This window comes from Glycine soja, chromosome 15 (assembly GCF_004193775.1).
Source record: "Glycine soja cultivar W05 chromosome 15, ASM419377v2, whole genome shotgun sequence".
In the NCBI taxonomy this organism is placed as follows: Eukaryota; Viridiplantae; Streptophyta; class Magnoliopsida; order Fabales; family Fabaceae; genus Glycine; species Glycine soja.
The window spans coordinates 1,646,050-1,664,368 of record NC_041016.1 but is presented as its reverse complement, the minus strand read 5'-3'; the positions used below and the strand labels follow the sequence as shown (position 1 = coordinate 1,664,368).

The 18,319-nt window shown below is 33.1% G+C and overlaps 2 protein-coding genes and 1 pseudogene across 3 annotated transcripts; 2 read left to right on the top strand and 1 right to left on the bottom strand.

Annotated features, from left to right (window-relative positions):
• The first annotated feature begins 3,982 nt into the window (after positions 1-3,982).
• On the top strand, positions 3,983-9,024 carry LOC114386454 (putative leucine-rich repeat receptor-like protein kinase At2g19210). Its single transcript, XM_028346457.1, has 13 exons — positions 3,983-4,280; positions 4,446-4,992; positions 5,181-5,656; positions 6,014-6,164; positions 6,251-6,322; positions 6,601-6,669; positions 6,749-6,829; positions 6,966-7,126; positions 7,365-7,588; positions 7,675-7,801; positions 7,912-7,974; positions 8,074-8,263; positions 8,386-9,024. Exons 1-13 carry the CDS (start codon positions 4,121-4,123, stop codon positions 8,780-8,782), a joined length of 2,718 nt encoding a protein of 905 aa, XP_028202258.1. The 5' UTR covers positions 3,983-4,120; the 3' UTR covers positions 8,783-9,024.
• Positions 9,025-9,887: 863 nt separating this feature from the next.
• Positions 9,888-11,504, top strand: LOC114386468 (annotated as a pseudogene).
• A 541-nt stretch (positions 11,505-12,045) lies between these two features.
• On the bottom strand, positions 12,046-15,724 carry LOC114386462 (protein CHUP1, chloroplastic-like). Of its 2 annotated transcripts, none has more exons than XM_028346472.1 (5): positions 15,372-15,724; positions 14,801-15,072; positions 14,649-14,701; positions 13,221-14,000; positions 12,046-13,131 (listed from the first exon to the last, which is right to left on the bottom strand). In XM_028346472.1, the coding sequence occupies exons 2-5, from the start codon at positions 14,946-14,948 to the stop codon at positions 12,325-12,327; spliced, it is 1,788 nt and encodes a 595-aa protein (XP_028202273.1). In that variant the 5' UTR covers positions 14,949-15,072; positions 15,372-15,724; the 3' UTR covers positions 12,046-12,324. The 2 variants fall into 2 exon arrangements, with proteins under 2 accessions (XP_028202273.1, XP_028202272.1); XM_028346471.1 differs by lacking the exon at positions 15,372-15,724 and adding an exon at positions 15,151-15,168.
• Between the last annotated feature and the right edge of the window lie 2,595 nt (positions 15,725-18,319).

Sequence of the window (18,319 nt, the reverse complement as noted above, 5' to 3'; positions counted from 1 at the left end):
TGACTAAACAAAACAAATAGCTTCGCCTTTGATTCCAACGTCCACACGTTAGCCTTTCTCTTTCGGCTTTCACTGCCTTGTTGCTTGGCCCACCACTGACGTGCATAGAAAGAGGGTCTTTTTTTTTGCTATTTTCTATTTCCACTTCCCCTTATTACTATTACACTCCCCTTTTAATTTTTTTTCCCAAAATTGTTCCTGTTTCCTGCGCTTAAGGTCAAACAAATGCACTAACTTTGCTTTTGCTTTTTATGAGTGCAAAAAGGAGAAAAGGGAAAGTCAAATGTGAAGAGCAATTCAAAATTTTGTGCCTCACTGTCCCCTTTGCCACCGCGTGTTGCATTCGTTGTGGATAAGCCTTTTTTTTTCATGAGAGAAAAGGTTATTAGAAATAGAGTTTTCCAAAAATAAGAACTTGGGGCACAATAAGCAATTGTTGGTACAAAAGGAAGGGGGAGGTTGAACTCTAAACGAGACAGAGAGTCTCGGATGTAAAGTTTCGAAATAGTGATTCAAGAAGAAGAAAACTTAATGGAAGTGTATTTTGTAGGATACTTTTGGAAAAGAAAATTAAATGGAAAGTGTATTAACAATAAAGGGGAGTGGAAATAATAAATGCCCTTTTTCTCCTTTTATTAGAAATAAACAGAGCAGAGAGGGGACGAAGGAGAAAAAGGAAGAAAGAGAAGAACAAGTGAGAATCAAGAGTGGCTGATTAAGGGTTAATTTGAGAGAAAATAGACTGTGAAAACTTGGTTTTAATGTGGGTTCATATGGAACGTGAAAGTGGTAAAAAGAAAAGAAAGAAAGCAATTTACTTTAATAATATCTGAATCTTTATTTATTTATGGTTTAATTATCTATTTAATTCTTATAATTTTTAAACTTATATTTTCTAATTAATGAATAGATTTTTTAATTCTTAAAGTTTACATTCTAATTTCTAAAAGTTATCTGTCATTAAAATTCAAGTTAAAAAAATTAAACAATATAAATCTGTTAGAAATTAAAATATAAATTTTAGGGAATAAAAAATCCATTTATTAAGTATATGATTAAAATAGATAAGTAAAAAAATTATAACAATTAAATAAGTAATTAAAAATTTATATATATATATATATATATATATATAATATTAAATTATACCGATCGATATACTTTGTATAAACTTTTACATTGTTATATAAGTTATTAATTGGGTAGTTCTATCTGAAACTCACCGTTAAACTTTCAGTTCACAAAGTAATATATATTAAATTCTATATTAATTTAAAAATATTTAATATTTCATTCATATACATCAAAAGTGATCGTATATTACAAAAAAAAAAGTGACATTATATATACTTTCAAAATATACATAATATATAAATAATTTGATTAACCTCCTATTTTTAAATTTTGACAAAATACGATAATACAATTATTATAATATATAATTATAATTCAATAGATAGATAAATAAAATTCTAAAATTATGAGTAAATTATTCTAACTGCTTTTGAAGTTTTATGAAATTACACAAATTTATCATACTTTTTAACATTTACAGCAACCTCCTTCGTTAAAGTGTATGATGCAATATTTTTCAAATAAGAAAGTTATATAGTATAGGGGGTGTCGTGTCATATTTTTTAAACAATTAAAGAAAATTAATGTGGGAGAAAAAAAAGTAGAGTTTGTTGGTTAAATTTTTTAATGTGAGAGAAAATTAATGTCACTTAAATTTTCACTCTATAAAAAAATATTTTTCTAACATTTTTTTATTGGTTAAATTTTAAAAAAATTATAAATTTTAATGGGTTTCATTTCAACACTCTCTCCTAATTTAAAAATAGAGCCATAAAAAATTATTATTTTCTATCAATAGCGAGAATATGTTGGGAGTCAATTATTAGCATTGATCATATGGATAATGTAAAAAAGTTATATTGTTATCCAATTATAAAATAGGTTAAATTTACTTTTTGATGTTTTATCTTATCTTTTTTATATTTTAGTCTTTTATTTTTTTTAAATTAATTTAGCTCTTTATATTTTGAACCACTTTAAAACATAAAAAGACTAAATTAATTTTTTTTTTAAATAAGGAATCAATCTGAATAAAAAAAAGAGGTAGATTATCAAAAGTAAAATTTAACCTACAAAATATAAAGTATGATAAATGATAACTGCTAATTAATAATAGAAAATCAGGTAAATATTGGCTTAAAAATAATTATTTAGCTGTTATTTGCAATTAAAAGTTAAAGAATTGATAAAATTTAGATTTTGGTTGTAGAATTAAAAGTTGAAGGTGTAACAAGCAAAAAGCAAGAGAAAAATGGAAGAAAAGAAGAAAATTGGAAGTACGCGTCACGCGCTAAGCGGGCAAGGAAAGCACACGTGAAGACATAGGATCTGTTACTCACGCTAAGTGCGGAGCACACGTTAAGCACGCGATCCAACAGAAACACACGCTAAGCCTTCAGCCCGTGCTAAGCGCGAATGTCGCACTAAGCGCGCCTACGAAAGCCCAAAGCTCATTTCAACAGTTATAAATAGAGAGTCAGTCCAGTGGAATAACACACTTCGCCTCTAAGCCTGAGCTCTCCCTTCCTCTCTATATTCTTTGTTTTCCTATCCATTCTTTCTTTTACCCCTCAATTGTAAAACCCTCAATGGCCATGAGTGGCTAATCCCTAGTTAGGATCTGACAGGCCTAAAAAGCCAAGAGTTATCAATGCAAAGAGAATTCCTTCCCGGTTTTATGTTCTAATTTCTTTTCTTTTTATCTTGTATTTACGTCTTACATTTTTTTGGGTTTTATTCGCTCGGGAGAGGATATTTCCTAATAAGGGTTTAAGAGGCAATGCATGCATCAGTTTTAGGGATTATACCCTTAGGAAAGGGTAACACCTAATAGAACAAATAAAGAAAAAAATCATCGGGTCAGTATTGCTAGGCATAGAATGATGACCCAATGCTCAAGCATTTAGCAAACATCTAGAATTCAACCTTAATGCATTTTAATTATTAAGTCTTCTTAAAGATATTTGGGAGATAGGTAGTTAAAATAGGTCATCCCGAGACATCAGGGGCAAGTAAAACTGACAGATGTGGTAGAACAGGTTCAATTGCATTGGTAACAAAACATCATAATTTCATGCATCGTAGGCCAATTAGGTTTGTCCGGTCTTAACATCTTCATCTTAATTAATTATCTTTTTAAATTGTTTGATCTACTAGTAATTTACTCTTGCATTTATTCCTACTTTTTACTATTTATTTCTTACTTACAAATTGAAGAGTATTCAATAAAGTGTAATAAAATTCCTGTGAAAACGATACTCGAACTTATGAGAATTACTACTTAGAGCGATTTGGTATCCTCAACAATAAAGATTGTTTAATTTTATAATAATAATTTTGAAATTTTATATTTAAGATAATTTTTAATTGGTTAATTATGTAAAATTATAAAAATTAAACTTGTTTTATACATACGTCGTGTTATTTATTTTCTTCAAAAATATAATGCCATATATCTGCATTGATCTTATTGCCTTGAGTATTAATCAAGTATCTATCTTCATCACCCCTTCTTGACTATTTACTAGTATCATCCAATGGCAATTTTGCATCGCATTCAATTGAATAAAAGCTGAAAACTACCAACGGAACCGAAGTCAGCAGAAACTCTCAATTTTAACTCATTTTTCTCATTTCATTAATTTCCATTCTTATCAAAAACACTGGTTAAAACAAGAATTCAGTATGACAGGTATTAATCATAGGGTGTCTATATAGTCACCAATGCACAAGGTATCTCGTAAAAACATGTATTATTCATTTATTGGTGATTATACAGAATTTTACTGAGACTTTTTTCCCCCAGTTACTATAAACTTTTGCTCATTGATCTTGAAATATATCTGGTCCACGGATTTAATGCACTTCTAAGTTTAAACATCAATATGCTTTGTGTCATAAATCTCCTCCTATACAGTCTGGTATAATTATAAATTCCCCAACCACTCCATACGACTTTCTATAGTAAATTCCTATCCATTTCTTCTAACACAAAATATCTGCTTATAGGCTATAGCAAATAGTGGTCATCTCTTTCTGAAATTTCATGGATGGAAAATGGAGATGCCATTGGGCTTGGAGCTGCACCTTGTGGTGTGTCCTTGCATATACCGTTTCAGAATTTACTGGAAAGTCCATAGTTATGGCCACAGGGAAGAACTCTATGCATCACAAACAAGGAAGAAGGAAACTAGATGATGTAACTGGTGAGGATTTTCTCCTACTGCTCTGAGCTTGCATCAAAATTCTCTGACAATTTATACGTACTTAAATACTAAATGAAAAAAAAAAAAAAAAAAAACTTTAACAGGTTAAAGAAAAGTACCAAATTTTTTATTATTATTAAATTCTTCTGATTGTGTTGATTCTAGGTTCTATTTGCATTGACTGTGGGATAGCAGAAGGCCTTGACTATACTGATGACAAAACTCAGATTCATTACACTTCAGATGCACAGTTCATTGGCACTGGAACAAGCAAAAGCATATCCCACAAGTTCATTTCTGACACACCCCAAAGAACTTTCACAAATGTAAGAAGCTTCCCTGAGGGGAAAAAGAATTGCTACACGCTACGACATCCAGAAGGCAGAAATACTATTTACTTGATAAGAGCTTCGTTCATGTATGGGAACTATGATGACTTAAATAAGCTGCCACAATTTGATCTCTATATTGGGGTTAATTTATGGGACACTGTGATGTTTGACAATGCCACTCATGTGGTAATCAAGGAGATTCTACATGTGCCATCCTTGGATGAATTATATGTTTGTTTATTGAACACTGATAAAGGAACTCCTTTTATATCAGCACTGGAGGTGAGGCACTTTGATCATTCCAGTTACAGAACAAACTCTAAACTCTTATCCCTCTATAAACGTTTTGACATTGGCTCAACAACCAATGAAATAGTGAGGTTAGTTAGTTACTTATTAGCAAAGCCTGTCTGAACTTATAAATCTGCTACATATGTAAGCCATTTCACGGATATTAAAACAAGTTTAATTTCTATACAAGTCATGTGGATTTAACTTCTGTTTGTCTAGATAAGAATTGAATCTAGCTTCACTTGTTTTGGTTTTTATGTTGTTTGATGACATGTAGGTATGACAAAGATGATTACGATCGAATGTGGTATCCGTATAACTTACCTGATTCTACACCACTCAATACTTCCTTCACCGTCGACTCCTTGAACCATACTGCATATCACTTGCCATCGGCAGTAATGAAAACTGCTGTGAGGCCGACAAATGAAAATGATTCCCTGGAATTTGAATTTGACACTGGACAACCTACTTCAGAGTCTTATGTTTACATGCACTTTGCTGAAATCGAAGTGCTTAATGAAAATGAAAGCAGGGCATTTGACATTACATTGAATGGAAAATTATGGGCTGAATATGTAACTCCCACGTATTTGCAGTCAAATACAATAGATGGTAATCAGTCCATTAGGGGAAGTAAGCTCAAGTTCTCTATGCACAAGAAACCAAATTCCACCCATCCACCCATTCTAAATGCAATGGAGATTTACATTGTTAAAGAATTCTTGCATTCTCCTACAAACCAAGATGATGGTTAGTTGTTTCTTGCCCACTCTTTGCATTTTGCTTTTGTTTTTTGTTCTTTAAATAACTGACAGAAAATTAAAAAAAAAAAAGTATAAATCATTCATGTGCCTTCACTTAACCCTTTAAACTTTTACTATCATTTATCCATAGCATTGGTATCATAGCCCTCACCATGATCTAGAGTACAATCATTGCCATTGTAATTCTAAGTAAAAAAGTTGAATTTAATTACTAGATGTGTGAGCATTGATCGCACATCATGCCCAAAAGGTTCTTGTATTAAGGAATATTAGTTCAAAGTTTTGGAAAAGTCGGTTAACGAAAATAACAGACATAAACATTATATGCTTGTGAGAATTGTAGTTAAGGCTATCATCAACATCAAATCGCATTACAAGTTGGCATCATCGGTGGGTAAATCCTGGCAAGGAGATCCTTGCGCACCATCGAAATACTCTTGGAATGGACTCAACTGCAGCAATAATGGATATAATTCACCCACAATAACTGCATTGTAAGTTTTATTTTCCTAAATTCAAATCTGCATTCATTAAATAAAGGCAGACCAACACTTGACCGACATAATTGAACTGCATGCAGATATCTGGCCTCCAGTGGATTAGGTGGCACAATAATTGCATCATTTTTGGAGCTCAAATTCTTAGAATCCTTGTGAGTATTAATTTGGCAACATGACTAAATTCTAATCCTTCCAAAAAAGAAGGGGATAAAAATCAGAGAATACTTTTTTCCCTAAAGAGTATACTTAACATAAAACATCAATCCTGTTGGAATACAAGTGTGAGGTGAAGTTCCACATCGAGTAGAAAGAAAAAAGTTTATCACCATATAAGTGAGGAGAAGACCCATAAACTTGAGTCTCAAGGTTTTGGATAGGTGTGGTGTCAGGTTCACTTAATTTAACAAAAAAACAATGCCTTGTTTTTCAGGGATTTATCAAACAATAGCTTAACAGGACCTCTACCTGATTTTTCACAACTGCAACACTTAAAGGCTCTGTAAGTTATTGAGATTTCAGTATCTGATATTTGTCAGTGGAAATAATACAAGCCATCTAATATGTGCTATATCTTGCAGCAATTTATCAGGGAATAGACTCTCAGGTCAAATTCCTTCACTTCTCAAGGAAAGATCAAATAATGGTTCACTTTTGCTGAGGTTTGTTTTCGTTTGAATCATGGTGTTAATAAGTTACTTACTGAACTAAGCTTCACAGATGTGTACCTACTTTTTGTTGTAACTTCTTTATTTTTCTTTCCTTCTTCAAACTCTTAAAAAATTGATATGACCATAGTGTGGATGGAAATCTGGATCTCTGCCAGGAGGGCCCATGTGAAGAGGATAAAATGAATATTGCCCCACTTGTTGCAGGCATTCTTTCAGTTGTACTCTTTTTCATTGTATTGGGTATTGTACTGAATATCATTTGGAGAAGGAGATGCAACAGAAAACCAGGTCTGATAATAGATATACTTGTCTTATTTTGAAACTAGATTCAGGGTCTCAGCCATTGACTTCAATATGCAATGAACTGAATGCCTTTTATACAAAGACCAAACTAACATTTTGCAATTCAATTGATTAAGAAATAGTGTAATTGATAAAATGAAAAAAGTCGCATATATTTAAATTACAATATATAATGAATGGACATGACTTTCTGAAAATCATTAATTTTGATTACTTTGTTTAGCATCAAAGCAAGCTGTGAGATTAAATGAAGAGGTTGTGCTGAAGACAAACAATACACAGTTCACATACTCTCAGATATCGACTATTACCAATAACTTCGACAAAATGATTGGGAAGGGAGGATGTGGAATTGTTTATCTTGGTTCCTTACAGGATGGCACACAGGTTGCTGTCAAAATGCTCTTGCCAAAATGTCCTCAGGGATCACAACAGTTTCAGACTGAGGCATGCTTCTCACTACAGAAATTTAAGATGATATATTTTGAATTTAAAGAAATGTTCTAGCTAAAATACATTCCGCATATTTGCAGGCTCAACTCTTAATGCGTGTGCATCACAAGAACTTAGCTTCCTTTGTCGGATACTGTAATGAAGTTGGACACACAGGCATCATCTACGAATATATGGCTTATGGGAACTTGGAAGAGTATCTATCAGGTGTATTAATTTGTTCTCCTGTATTAATTTCATGCTTGCACAGTTACTTGATTAAGGACTACATATACTCAAGTAAAGTAGAAATCATAGTCTATTTTGTGTCTGAATAGATGCAAGGAGAGAACCATTAAGTTGGAGACAGAGGATTCAGATAGCAGTTGATGCTGCTCAAGGTTAGCAGTGACACCGACTGCATTAATTACTTAGTCTATTCCTCACTTTTCGGTGACTAAAATGGTACTGAATTACTGCACTGGAACCTATATGTTTAGGTATCGAGTACTTGCATCATGGCTGCAAGCCGCCAATAATTCATAGAGACATTAAGACTGCAAACATTTTGCTGAATGAGAAAATGCAAGCAAAAGTAGCTGATTTTGGTTTCTCAAAACTTTTCTCAGCTGAAAATGAAAGTCATGTATCGACTGTAGTTATTGGCACATTAGGATATCTTGATCCAGAGTAAGTTATGTCACGCAAACATGAGGCTGCTTCTTTTATTTACGAGGATTTAAGTTGAACATATCTTTTTCAACCTATTTATGCTTATTAAAGTCATGATACCAATGAGTTCCCTTTTACAGATACTACACATCCAGCAGGCTAACCGAGAAAAGCGACGTTTATAGTTTTGGCATTGTGCTTTTGGAGCTAATTACTGGGCAGCCAGCAATAATAAAAGGTCATCAGAACACTCACATTGCGCAATGGGTTAACAACTTTCTTGCAAAAGGAGATATACAACAAATTGTTGATCCAAGGTTGCGGGGAGATTTTGACTTTGGCTCTGTGTGGAAGGCCTTGGAGGCAGCAATAGCTTGTGTGCCTTCAATTTCTATCCAAAGGCCATCAATGAGTTACATTGTCGGCGAACTCAAAGAGTCCTTAGAAATGGAAGCAGCTCGTGAAAAAGAAGGCATCAACTCGATTGAAATCAATGTTGTTGATCTTGAAGCTTTGTGTGGCCCAGATGCAAGATAGTGATCAAGAATGTGCTTTCTACTTTGTTTTTTTTTTTTCCCTCCTTTTTGTTATATTTAATTTTCTAATTTGTTGTACATGTCCTACTATATATAGTCTTGTGGATTTACAAGAGAATAAATCCATTATTCATGTAAAGTAAAAGGCTTACACACTGGATTTGAAGGAGGGATAAATACTCATTTAAGTGTTTGAAAGTGTAAGATACCATAAAAATATGACAAATTAGTTCTATTATTAAATTTATGATATCATTTTGTCATCAAATTATAATATTTAAATATTAATTTGATAATAATTTTTTTTAAAGTCAATTTAATATTAATTAAGTTACAGAATTTAAGGATTAATTTATTATTAAATTATTTAGGGATTAATTTGTCATATTTTTTATATTTGGTGATTAAATTTGAATATTTTATCTTTTCAGATTAATTTATGCTATTTCATTTTTAAGAATTAAAATAGGTATTTATCAAAAAAAAAAAAAGAGAAATCTCTGTGACGTATGTATAGTGTACAATGTAACGTATCTATAGTGTACAAAAGAGGTGTAAAATATTTTTCTTCTTCTTTATAAGTATGAAAGAAGAGGTGTGAAATATGTAACATGGTTAGACGGTGATATAAAATCATTTATATTGGTTGTGGATCAAAATTAAATCCGAAATGAAAAACGTCCAACTTAAATTATCCGGATTTTTTATTTTCAAAATGAAAAGGCACCGCTTACTCATCAATGGGAAATAACTCCAATGCATGCAGCTAGCTCTCTCGTGAGTCGTGACCAAGATTATTATGCTGCCTCCTTAGCACAAATTTTCAACAACTTTCCTCATCGACCACCGAAGTAAATAAAAGAAACAACGTTAACAGACACGAGACGAGAGTGTGTGATTAGAAAGCAAAATCACGCGCAAGGTTAAAACGAATGGTCTCAGATAAAGGGTCTCCACGTGTTCTCATTTAATAGCCATGCCAAACTTCAGTCCTCCTTCATCAATAGATCAGTGATAAAGGGTCATTTCAGTTACCATATTAGTTCGACACTTCGACTTAATTATAAATATAATACATACACGAGCAGAAAACCTCAACAAGCTTATTGTTAATTGGCCCTACAAAGATGACTATCAATAGCACAGAAGCACTTCTTGTGCTCTTAGCATTTGTCTTCTTGGCATGGGGCAATGCACAAAATACCCTTGTGCCAGCAATCATAACATTTGGTGACTCAGCTGTGGATATTGGGAACAATGATTATCTGCCTACCCTTTTCAAGGCTAACTACCCTCCTTATGGAAGGGACTTTAGCAACCATCAACCCACTGGGAGGTTCTGCAATGGGAAACTAGCTACCGATATTACTGGTGAGGAAATAACATCAAGCTTGGAACTTATTTAGCTTGGAGAGAAATAGTGCACATATATTCATATATATATAATTTTCATTCTTGTTGAAATGATGTTTCCTTTTGTAGCTGAAACACTGGGTTTTAAGAGTTTTGCACCTGCATATCTTAGCCCTCAGGCATCAGGGAAGAATCTTCTTATTGGAGGAAACTTTGCTTCAGCTGCCTCTGGTAATGATGAAAAGGCTGCTATTTTGAATGTAAGTTAGGAATGAACAGTACATCCGCGCGCCCCCTCACAAATTCACACATATCTGCGAAAATTAATGGTTTTTTAACTTTGTTTTTCTTTTGCAGCATGCGATTCCATTGTCCCAACAGTTAAAATATTACAAGGAATACCAAGGCAAGCTGGCCAAGGTAGTTGGCAGTAAAACAAGCAGCATTGATTATTAAGAATGCACTCTACATATTGAGTGCTGGCAGCAGTGACTTTGTGCAAAACTATTACGTCAATCCTTTGATCAACAAAGTCTTCACTCCTGATCATTATTCTGCATACCTTGTGGGTGCATTTTCAAGCTTTGTTAAGGTATGCTGTTATTGTTACTCTACAAACTATTGTCTGTTAATTGGAATAATAAGTCACAGATCATAAGCATCACGAAGTAATCTATATATAACTTCACCAGATCGGGTGCTAGGAAAATTGGAGTGACTTCATTCCCACCTCTGGGTTGCCTACCTGCTGCAAGAACTCTATTTGGTTTCCATGAGAAAGGTTGTGCCTCGAGGATCAACAATGATACCCAAGGATTTAACAAGAAAATCAAATCAGCCGCAGCAAATCTCCAAAAGCAACTTCCTGGTCTTAAGATTGTAGTCTTTGATACTTTCAAACCACTCTATGACCTTGTTCAGTCCCCTTCAAAATTTGGTAAGCAATACTTTGGCTAGAATACAATGGCATGGCTTTCATCTGTTTGTGTAAAAGGGTGCTATTGATTCTTCTAAACTGTCTTGTGATATATTCAATCAATATGTTTTGTGGAGGCAAGGAAAGGTTGCTGTGGTACTGGGATAGTGGAGACAACATCTTTATTGTGCAATCCAAAATCATTAGGAACTTGTTCTAATGCAACCCAATATGTGTTTTGGGACAGTGTCCATCCTTCACAAGCTGCTAACCAAGTTTTAGCCGATGCATTGATTGTACAAGGCATAGCCCTTATCACTTAAAGGCTCATGAGGCCATAAACGTTCTAACTGTGTACCACTATGCATTATGCACAAATTTGTTATTTCTACAGTCCGTAAAAGCCTGCTGTATTGTAGTGTTTAATAAAATCTTAGGAAATTTCATTTTAACTCGTTTCGGAGTACACCGGTTATGTTAATTGGGTTTTTTTAATCCTTATTCCAAAATTTAGTCATGGTCATTATGAAAATCAAGGAACAGCGAAGTCCAAATTTGAAATAAAATTCTTGCTGCTGCTATGCTTTCCATTTTACATTCATAAGCACATGCCTGCGGAATCACCTAAAAAAGAGAATATAAAACATTATAAATCAGAAGAACAGAATAGACATAAACACTAAAATGAGATTTTAATATTTTCTTATTACAATGATATCATCGATTAGCTACGAATTGACGTCAACATATAGGCTATTGATCCTAACAATTAGTTGTGATGTTATTCAATACTAAGCACACATTAGGCAAATATTAACAATTTGTGAGCAATGATATATTATACCAAAACAGAGTTACGAAAGTCATAAAAAATGATGTGGCTCATGGTTCTCTCATTGCAAATTCACCAAATCTTAAAACGTGTTTGCTGGTTAATCATGTCGCCCATATAAGGCCTGACATTATGCCACGTCCCACTTCGTAAACCAATTGCGGAAAAAAAATTGTGACAACTATCATTTTCCAAGATAAAAAATGTTGTACAGTGGTAATATGAACTAAGATAATATTGAAGTATGACAATGATTGAAAATGCATTCTTATTTGAAGTAAGCCTATGACTGAAAATGCATTCTTATTTAATACATGGATGGTGTCTGAACTAACCTAACGGCTAATTTACGTTGTCTACTGTACCACCTATATTTCTAATGCATGATATTCACAGTTCAAAAGGATAAGATCTTTGCATATTGATAATAAGTTACAATAAACTAACTACATGATGCTGATCTTCTACGTCTTTGATGTGTAGCACTCACGCTAGAATCTTTTAAAGCTTCTGCATATTTCTCCAAATTATTTTTCTCCAAGCCTAAGGAATCTGAAAAGGAACCTTTTTTTCGTGTACTGAATTTATTTGAGCTTCCCATGACACAACTATCTGAATTTCTCCTATCACCTTCCTTCACACTCGTCAAACTAGAGAAATCAAGGGAAGTTCTAGAGGTGGCAATGGGGGTTGCAAACTCACTCCTAAGACCCTCACTTCTGGTTGATGTGCTCAAACAAAGAGGATTGCTATCTTGATATCCAGATTTTTCTTGTGATGAAGCATGACTATGGTGATGACTACTACCTTTACCTTGTATCAGTTGCCTGAGCTTGCCAAAAAGTTTGGTCGGGTTTGTGTTAGTTCTGGCAGCAGATGAATTATCAGCAGAAGAAAAATCATCACACTCTCCAAAGTCAGTGATAGAAGAAGCCTGTGAGGAGGACCATTGGTCTATATCAAAGTCCACAATGTTCCCTGGTCCATTAGCATTTGCATATTCAAGTATAAGCTGCTTGGCTTTCTTCTCAGACATAGGGCTTAAGCTTCTGCTTAAGTCCTTTGCAACTGTTTTACCAGGTGGGGCTTGATAATTTCTTAGTTCATATCGCAAGCAAGCATTTATCCACCGCAGATATACCAATTCTTCAAGATCTGAACATCGATCAGACTGAAATTGCTCAATTTCCTTCATCAAGCGCACATTTTCTTGTTTAAGACACTCACTTTCTTGCTTCACAGCACCTGCCTGCACCCCAAAAGCATAAGATAAAAATTTACTGTTAACAAGCAGTGACTAAACTAAAGGAAAAGAGTACGTGACTATAATCTTCCTACCTCTGGGTCTTCCAGAAATGCATTTGCAAGGATCTGGGTAGAATCCAATCTTCGAGCTAAGTCAGAATTTTCTATCTGCAATCTTAAATTAGATTTCCTCAACTCTTCTGCTTCAGACTCAAGATACTTTAGCTTTTGCATCTTTATTTGAATATCTTGATCATAAGCAGCATCTTTGCATTCTTGGTCTTGCAACCTTGAAACTTTCTGTTTAAGAGTTATGATCTTCTCCCTATTCTGTTCAGTTTCATGCCTAATTTTCTTATTGAGCAATTCGACTTGCGCTTTTGCATTCTCAAGCTCAGTCAGCACTTTTTCATGATCAGCAACCTGTTCCTTTAATCTCCAATTCTCAGACTGTAAGGTCTTAACCTTTAGATTGAAGATCTTTACCTCCATGGTACTTGCTTTCAATCTATTTTGGAGCTCCATCACTGCTGTTTCTTGCTCTCTAAGACCACAGAACTCAAGCAGTTGAACCTCAAGACTTTGTTCCCTGTCTTGAAGCATTCTAATCATGTTCCTGAGTTGACGTACCTCTTGCTCATAGTCATCCTTCTCGGGACCAGAATATGCTATAGAAGATCCTACTTTTAACCATGCTGCTCCCATATCTTCTTTAAAAGAATTTCTGACAACAGTGGCTTCAAAGTCTACGTCCTTAACAAGATCATTAAATTCAGGTAGGAGGAACTCATCTTCATCTCCATTTTGTGTACTGTCAGGAGAGAGAGAAATGGGAGATTTATCACTTATCACCTTGTTGATGCATGTTTCTTCCTGCATTAAAAGGAATTTAATAACCCTATCTTAGTTTTTATTTTTCTAAAAAAAGGAGAAAAGCTATACAATTATCTGTTTACTCAAAAGTATCTTAGACACAACGACTATAACAGAGAAGGTTTAAATGTTTGAACTCAATTGGCCGAGCAAATATTTTCTGAACTCCTTACTTTAGTTTATTTTTCTTATTTTCCTATTACAAATTTCTTATTTCTCTTTTGTAGAATCCTTTCTCAAATTGACAGAGATGTCTCTCTCAACCTCTCCCTCTTATTTATAGACAACAAGCCTTATTCAAACTAGTTTAGTCCATTAACCTAACTAACTAATGGCTATGGGTACCTACTATCTAACACACTACTAATTCACTAAAAGAATTACACTTCCTAGATGTTTGCTTTTCTTTTTGTCCGAAACCCTTGATGTCTAGAAGTTACATAAATTCCAACTTATAGAATAAAGCTTGGTGGACCCATTTGAGAGGGACAAGGCTCTCTTAGCACCTTTTTTTTTCCATTACTAAAATAATTACACTTCCTAGATAGTCAAGTTTTACGTTGATAATAATGAATCAACATTAAATACTAATTAAAATGACAGATTTAAAAAAATCAGAAAAATACTTGTGCCACAAAAGAAACTTACAGAACATAGAAAATTTCCCTCTGAAATGGCGTTGCAAGTACTTAATGCTGCCCCTATACCTCCCCCAAAAATGAAAAAGACATTAGGTTCACCATCAAGGAAACAAAGGGGCAAAAGGAGAGATAAAATATTGCTAAGAGGCAAAAACAAACCGAAAGAACACCCCTTGCGTGACTTGGAGGGCTTGATTCTTCTGGTTCTGAGGCGTGAGTAGATAAATCCAGCAAATGAAAGAGCCAAAGCCAAACCAAATTTTAGTAGAACAGGCTTCACACCCTTTTCCTCTCTGATCATCATCATCACAATTAATCTAATTTCCCTTTGATCCTTGAAGAGAGAGAAAGATCACATAGTTTTCCTTCATCATCATCCTCATCCATCTCAAACCCACGGAAAAAGCACAAGATTCATTTATGTTTTATGCCTAGAAACACAACAAAGTCATAAATAAGCAAAGAGAGTCAAAGTCCACATATTTATTAAGAAAGTCTTACAATTTTACCAGAAACCATTCATTCATACGAATCACATGAAAATCAAATCATGCGAGACCTACTTGTACCTAGCTGGTTAGTTTGATTGATTCTACACATAAGCTAAAGTCAAAATAAATAAATAAGCAAAACTAATGCATAACTATCAAAAGTCAAAACTAAATGTCTCAAAGGGAACATGAATAAGCAAGACATTAAAAATAAGCTGTAAAGGAAGATAAATACTCACAACCCAACACAAATTAACATGAGAAGGCAACAACTCAGGTGTGGAGTACAGAAAAATCTGAATTTGGAGCTTTACTTAAATAGGATTGACGTTGTCTTTTGGCAAGTAGCTTGGGTTGCGTGTCAGGTTGTCCCTCTCATGGCCAAAATAACAATTGGGCATAAACGAATTCTTTGAAAAATTATGTCTTTATAGTCTATACCAACAAACGTTGGCCACTGATTCTTGTCGTGTGTAGTAATGGTGATGGCAACGTGGGAGGAGGGTCATGTCAGAGAGAGAAACAGAATTGAAATTAAATAAGTTGGAATTATGAAGAGAAAGAAGCTAAGAAAGGAATAAAAATTAAGATAAGATTCGATTCGATTCTGGTTCCACGGAGTTAACAGCGAAACCATTATCAATTAGAATGAGAAACGGCAAGATAACACAAATAAAGGCATGTTTTTGTCACAGCACTTTAATTTTAGTAATAGAGGTCGTCGTTGCTATTTATTTTTCTTTTTAATTCCAACCAGTTGTGTTTTTATTTACGTAGATGGAAAACAACAATTTCATCTACGAAAGTAAAATAAAAATAAAATGATATATCTGAAGATAGTAAATACTAGGTTAGATTATCACTTGGAAAGTAAAAAAAATAAAACTAAAATGTATTTATGAGATAAAAATAAATAAATAATATATAATGATGAGATGCATTTAAGATATTTAAAGAATAAAAAAAGACATTGGGTTGAAAAAATTGAATGTTTAAATTAAAAGAGTAAAAAATGGTCTATTGAAGATATCCTTGGGATGATCTCCTGATTCCTATAGGATGAGATGATGAAGTTAATCCATGAATTCTTTTTTTATTTTGTCACATTTCGCTCAAAGAGTTAAAAGAGATAATATATCGAGTTATTCACAAAGATTAATTTGATCTTTTTTCTCATTATGCCACTATGGAAACCTTAGGAAAACTATTGACTCCAATTACCATTCATGTCATGACTCATTCTTGGATCATGATCAGCGCACATACTATGATTTTCTTAGTCTGACTCGTCTACCCTTCACTAAATAACATGTAACAGAACATATAATATATATAGACACACACACACACACACACACACACATATATATATATATATATCGCATTTCAATGATTTAACATCCATCAGACGTAATGGAGGCCTACTAAAATCCTATGTAAGTTAACAAATCCCAAGAAGTCAGTTACTCCACTATTTGTGTATTTGAGAAAATAAAATAAGGGGATAAGTCACAAAGACTTAGTCAGAGCATAAAATACAAAACGAATAAAAAGGGGAGCACAACATAACACGAGTCTTTACATCCAAAGAAATTTAAATAACCTTAAATAAATAAAATGCAACTTGCTTTTAGAAATCATTGTATACTAATTTTTTTTTTCAAAACTACTCATAAAATTGTTATCCAATAATAATAACTTTATAATTGAACTTTCATTCCACTATGTGCACGTAGGCTACATTATCTCTTCGTTGTGGTGAACCATAATTACATAACTATGACATTTAGCTCGAAGGTTGCATTATCTCTTCGTTGCATGCAACAAACGGAAAATATGAATATACTATGAGTAATTGACTCATAGGCTACATTATCTCTTCGTTATAGCAAACGAAAGATATAAATATATTATGAGAAATTGACTCATAGACTGTATTATCTCTTCGTTGTAACAAACGACAAATATAAATATATTATGAGAAATTGACTTATAAGCTACATTATCTTTTCGTTGTAACAAACGACAATCAATCATGAAGTTACAATAAATAAAATGAACAAATAATTCAACACTAATTCTTATATATCTTATCAAAATCTCAAAATAAATTTCAAACAATAAAAAATAAATATTTTTCTTTTATTCTCAAGTACTCCTAAAATTTCAAAGATCACAAGAGAATATATATATTTTGAAGTTTACTTACTTCTCCTAAAAGAACTTAAAAAATGTTGTTAAGTAGATTAGCTACTCACTTAAAAGAACGCAATCAATGTCTTCCAATGTTGTTGGGAGGATCAACCACCCTATCTTTCACAGGATTTAAGCATTTAAAATAAGAGAACAAGAGAATAGACAAAATTCCCACTTTTAGCAAACCTAGTGTTTTGAGGAAACCACAATAATCCCTAACACTTAGTTTCTAACCCTCTTCACACAACCCATAACTAAACAATGTTATAAAATACTCATCTAACACAATGGGTTATAAATTTTTACCTTAAAGAGATCAAATAGAAAAATTTAAGGAAATGAGTAGTGTTCTCTTTTTCTCCAATCACCTTCTTATATTTGGGAATGACACAATGATACAATAAACTTGATAATTTTTGAAGCAATGGAAGAAGATGAGTGAAAGATTGAGAGATAAAAATTTGGAAAGAAGAGATAGGGTTTGAGAGATGGGGTGGGTTATTGAAAAAGAAAAGGAAATTTGGGAAATGGAAGAGGGATCTCGGGTAGTCATAAACTTATGGAGGGATAATTCTTTTTTTTTTTTCTTTCCCCTTTTTAAGTGAAACGGTGCGTTTCAATTCATGTACTATTAATACGATATTTGACCAATTTTTTATCCTACCTATTCTAAATTTTGGATAAAAACGATGTACATAAACCAAACAACACTCAAAAAGAAAATGCTCTAATAAGCTATTTGACATATTTTTATCCTTAAGTTTGAAAGAGAAAAGATACAAAATTTTACCCAACATAAGCTGAAATATTTTGATGATGTAAAAAAATTGACTTAATCCAATTTTTGTACACATGAACTAATAGACCCTAAAAAAAGAAAAAAATGTATAATAAATAATGATATAAAAAAATAAAATCAAAAAGTGCAAAAAGTGTTCACACTATATGAAATGTCCATGCATAGACAAAATCGATAATAACATGATTAATA

Coding starts and splice junctions, on each gene's coding strand:
- LOC114386454 (XM_028346457.1), top strand. CDS start 4,121: ATGGATGGAAAATGGAGATGCCATTGGGCTTGGAGCTGCACCTTGTGG. Junction 6,165..6,250: donor TCACCCACAATAACTGCATT/GTAAGTTTTATT, acceptor AACTGCATGCAG/ATATCTGGCCTCCAGTGGAT. Junction 6,323..6,600: donor CTCAAATTCTTAGAATCCTT/GTGAGTATTAAT, acceptor CTTGTTTTTCAG/GGATTTATCAAACAATAGCT.
- LOC114386462 (XM_028346472.1), bottom strand. CDS start 14,948: ATGATGATGATCAGAGAGGAAAAGGGTGTGAAGCCTGTTCTACTAAAA. Junction 14,702..14,800: donor ACGCAAGGGGTGTTCTTTCG/GTTTGTTTTTGC, acceptor GGGGAGGTATAG/GGGCAGCATTAAGTACTTGC. Junction 13,132..13,220: donor CATTTCTGGAAGACCCAGAG/GTAGGAAGATTA, acceptor TTTGGGGTGCAG/GCAGGTGCTGTGAAGCAAGA.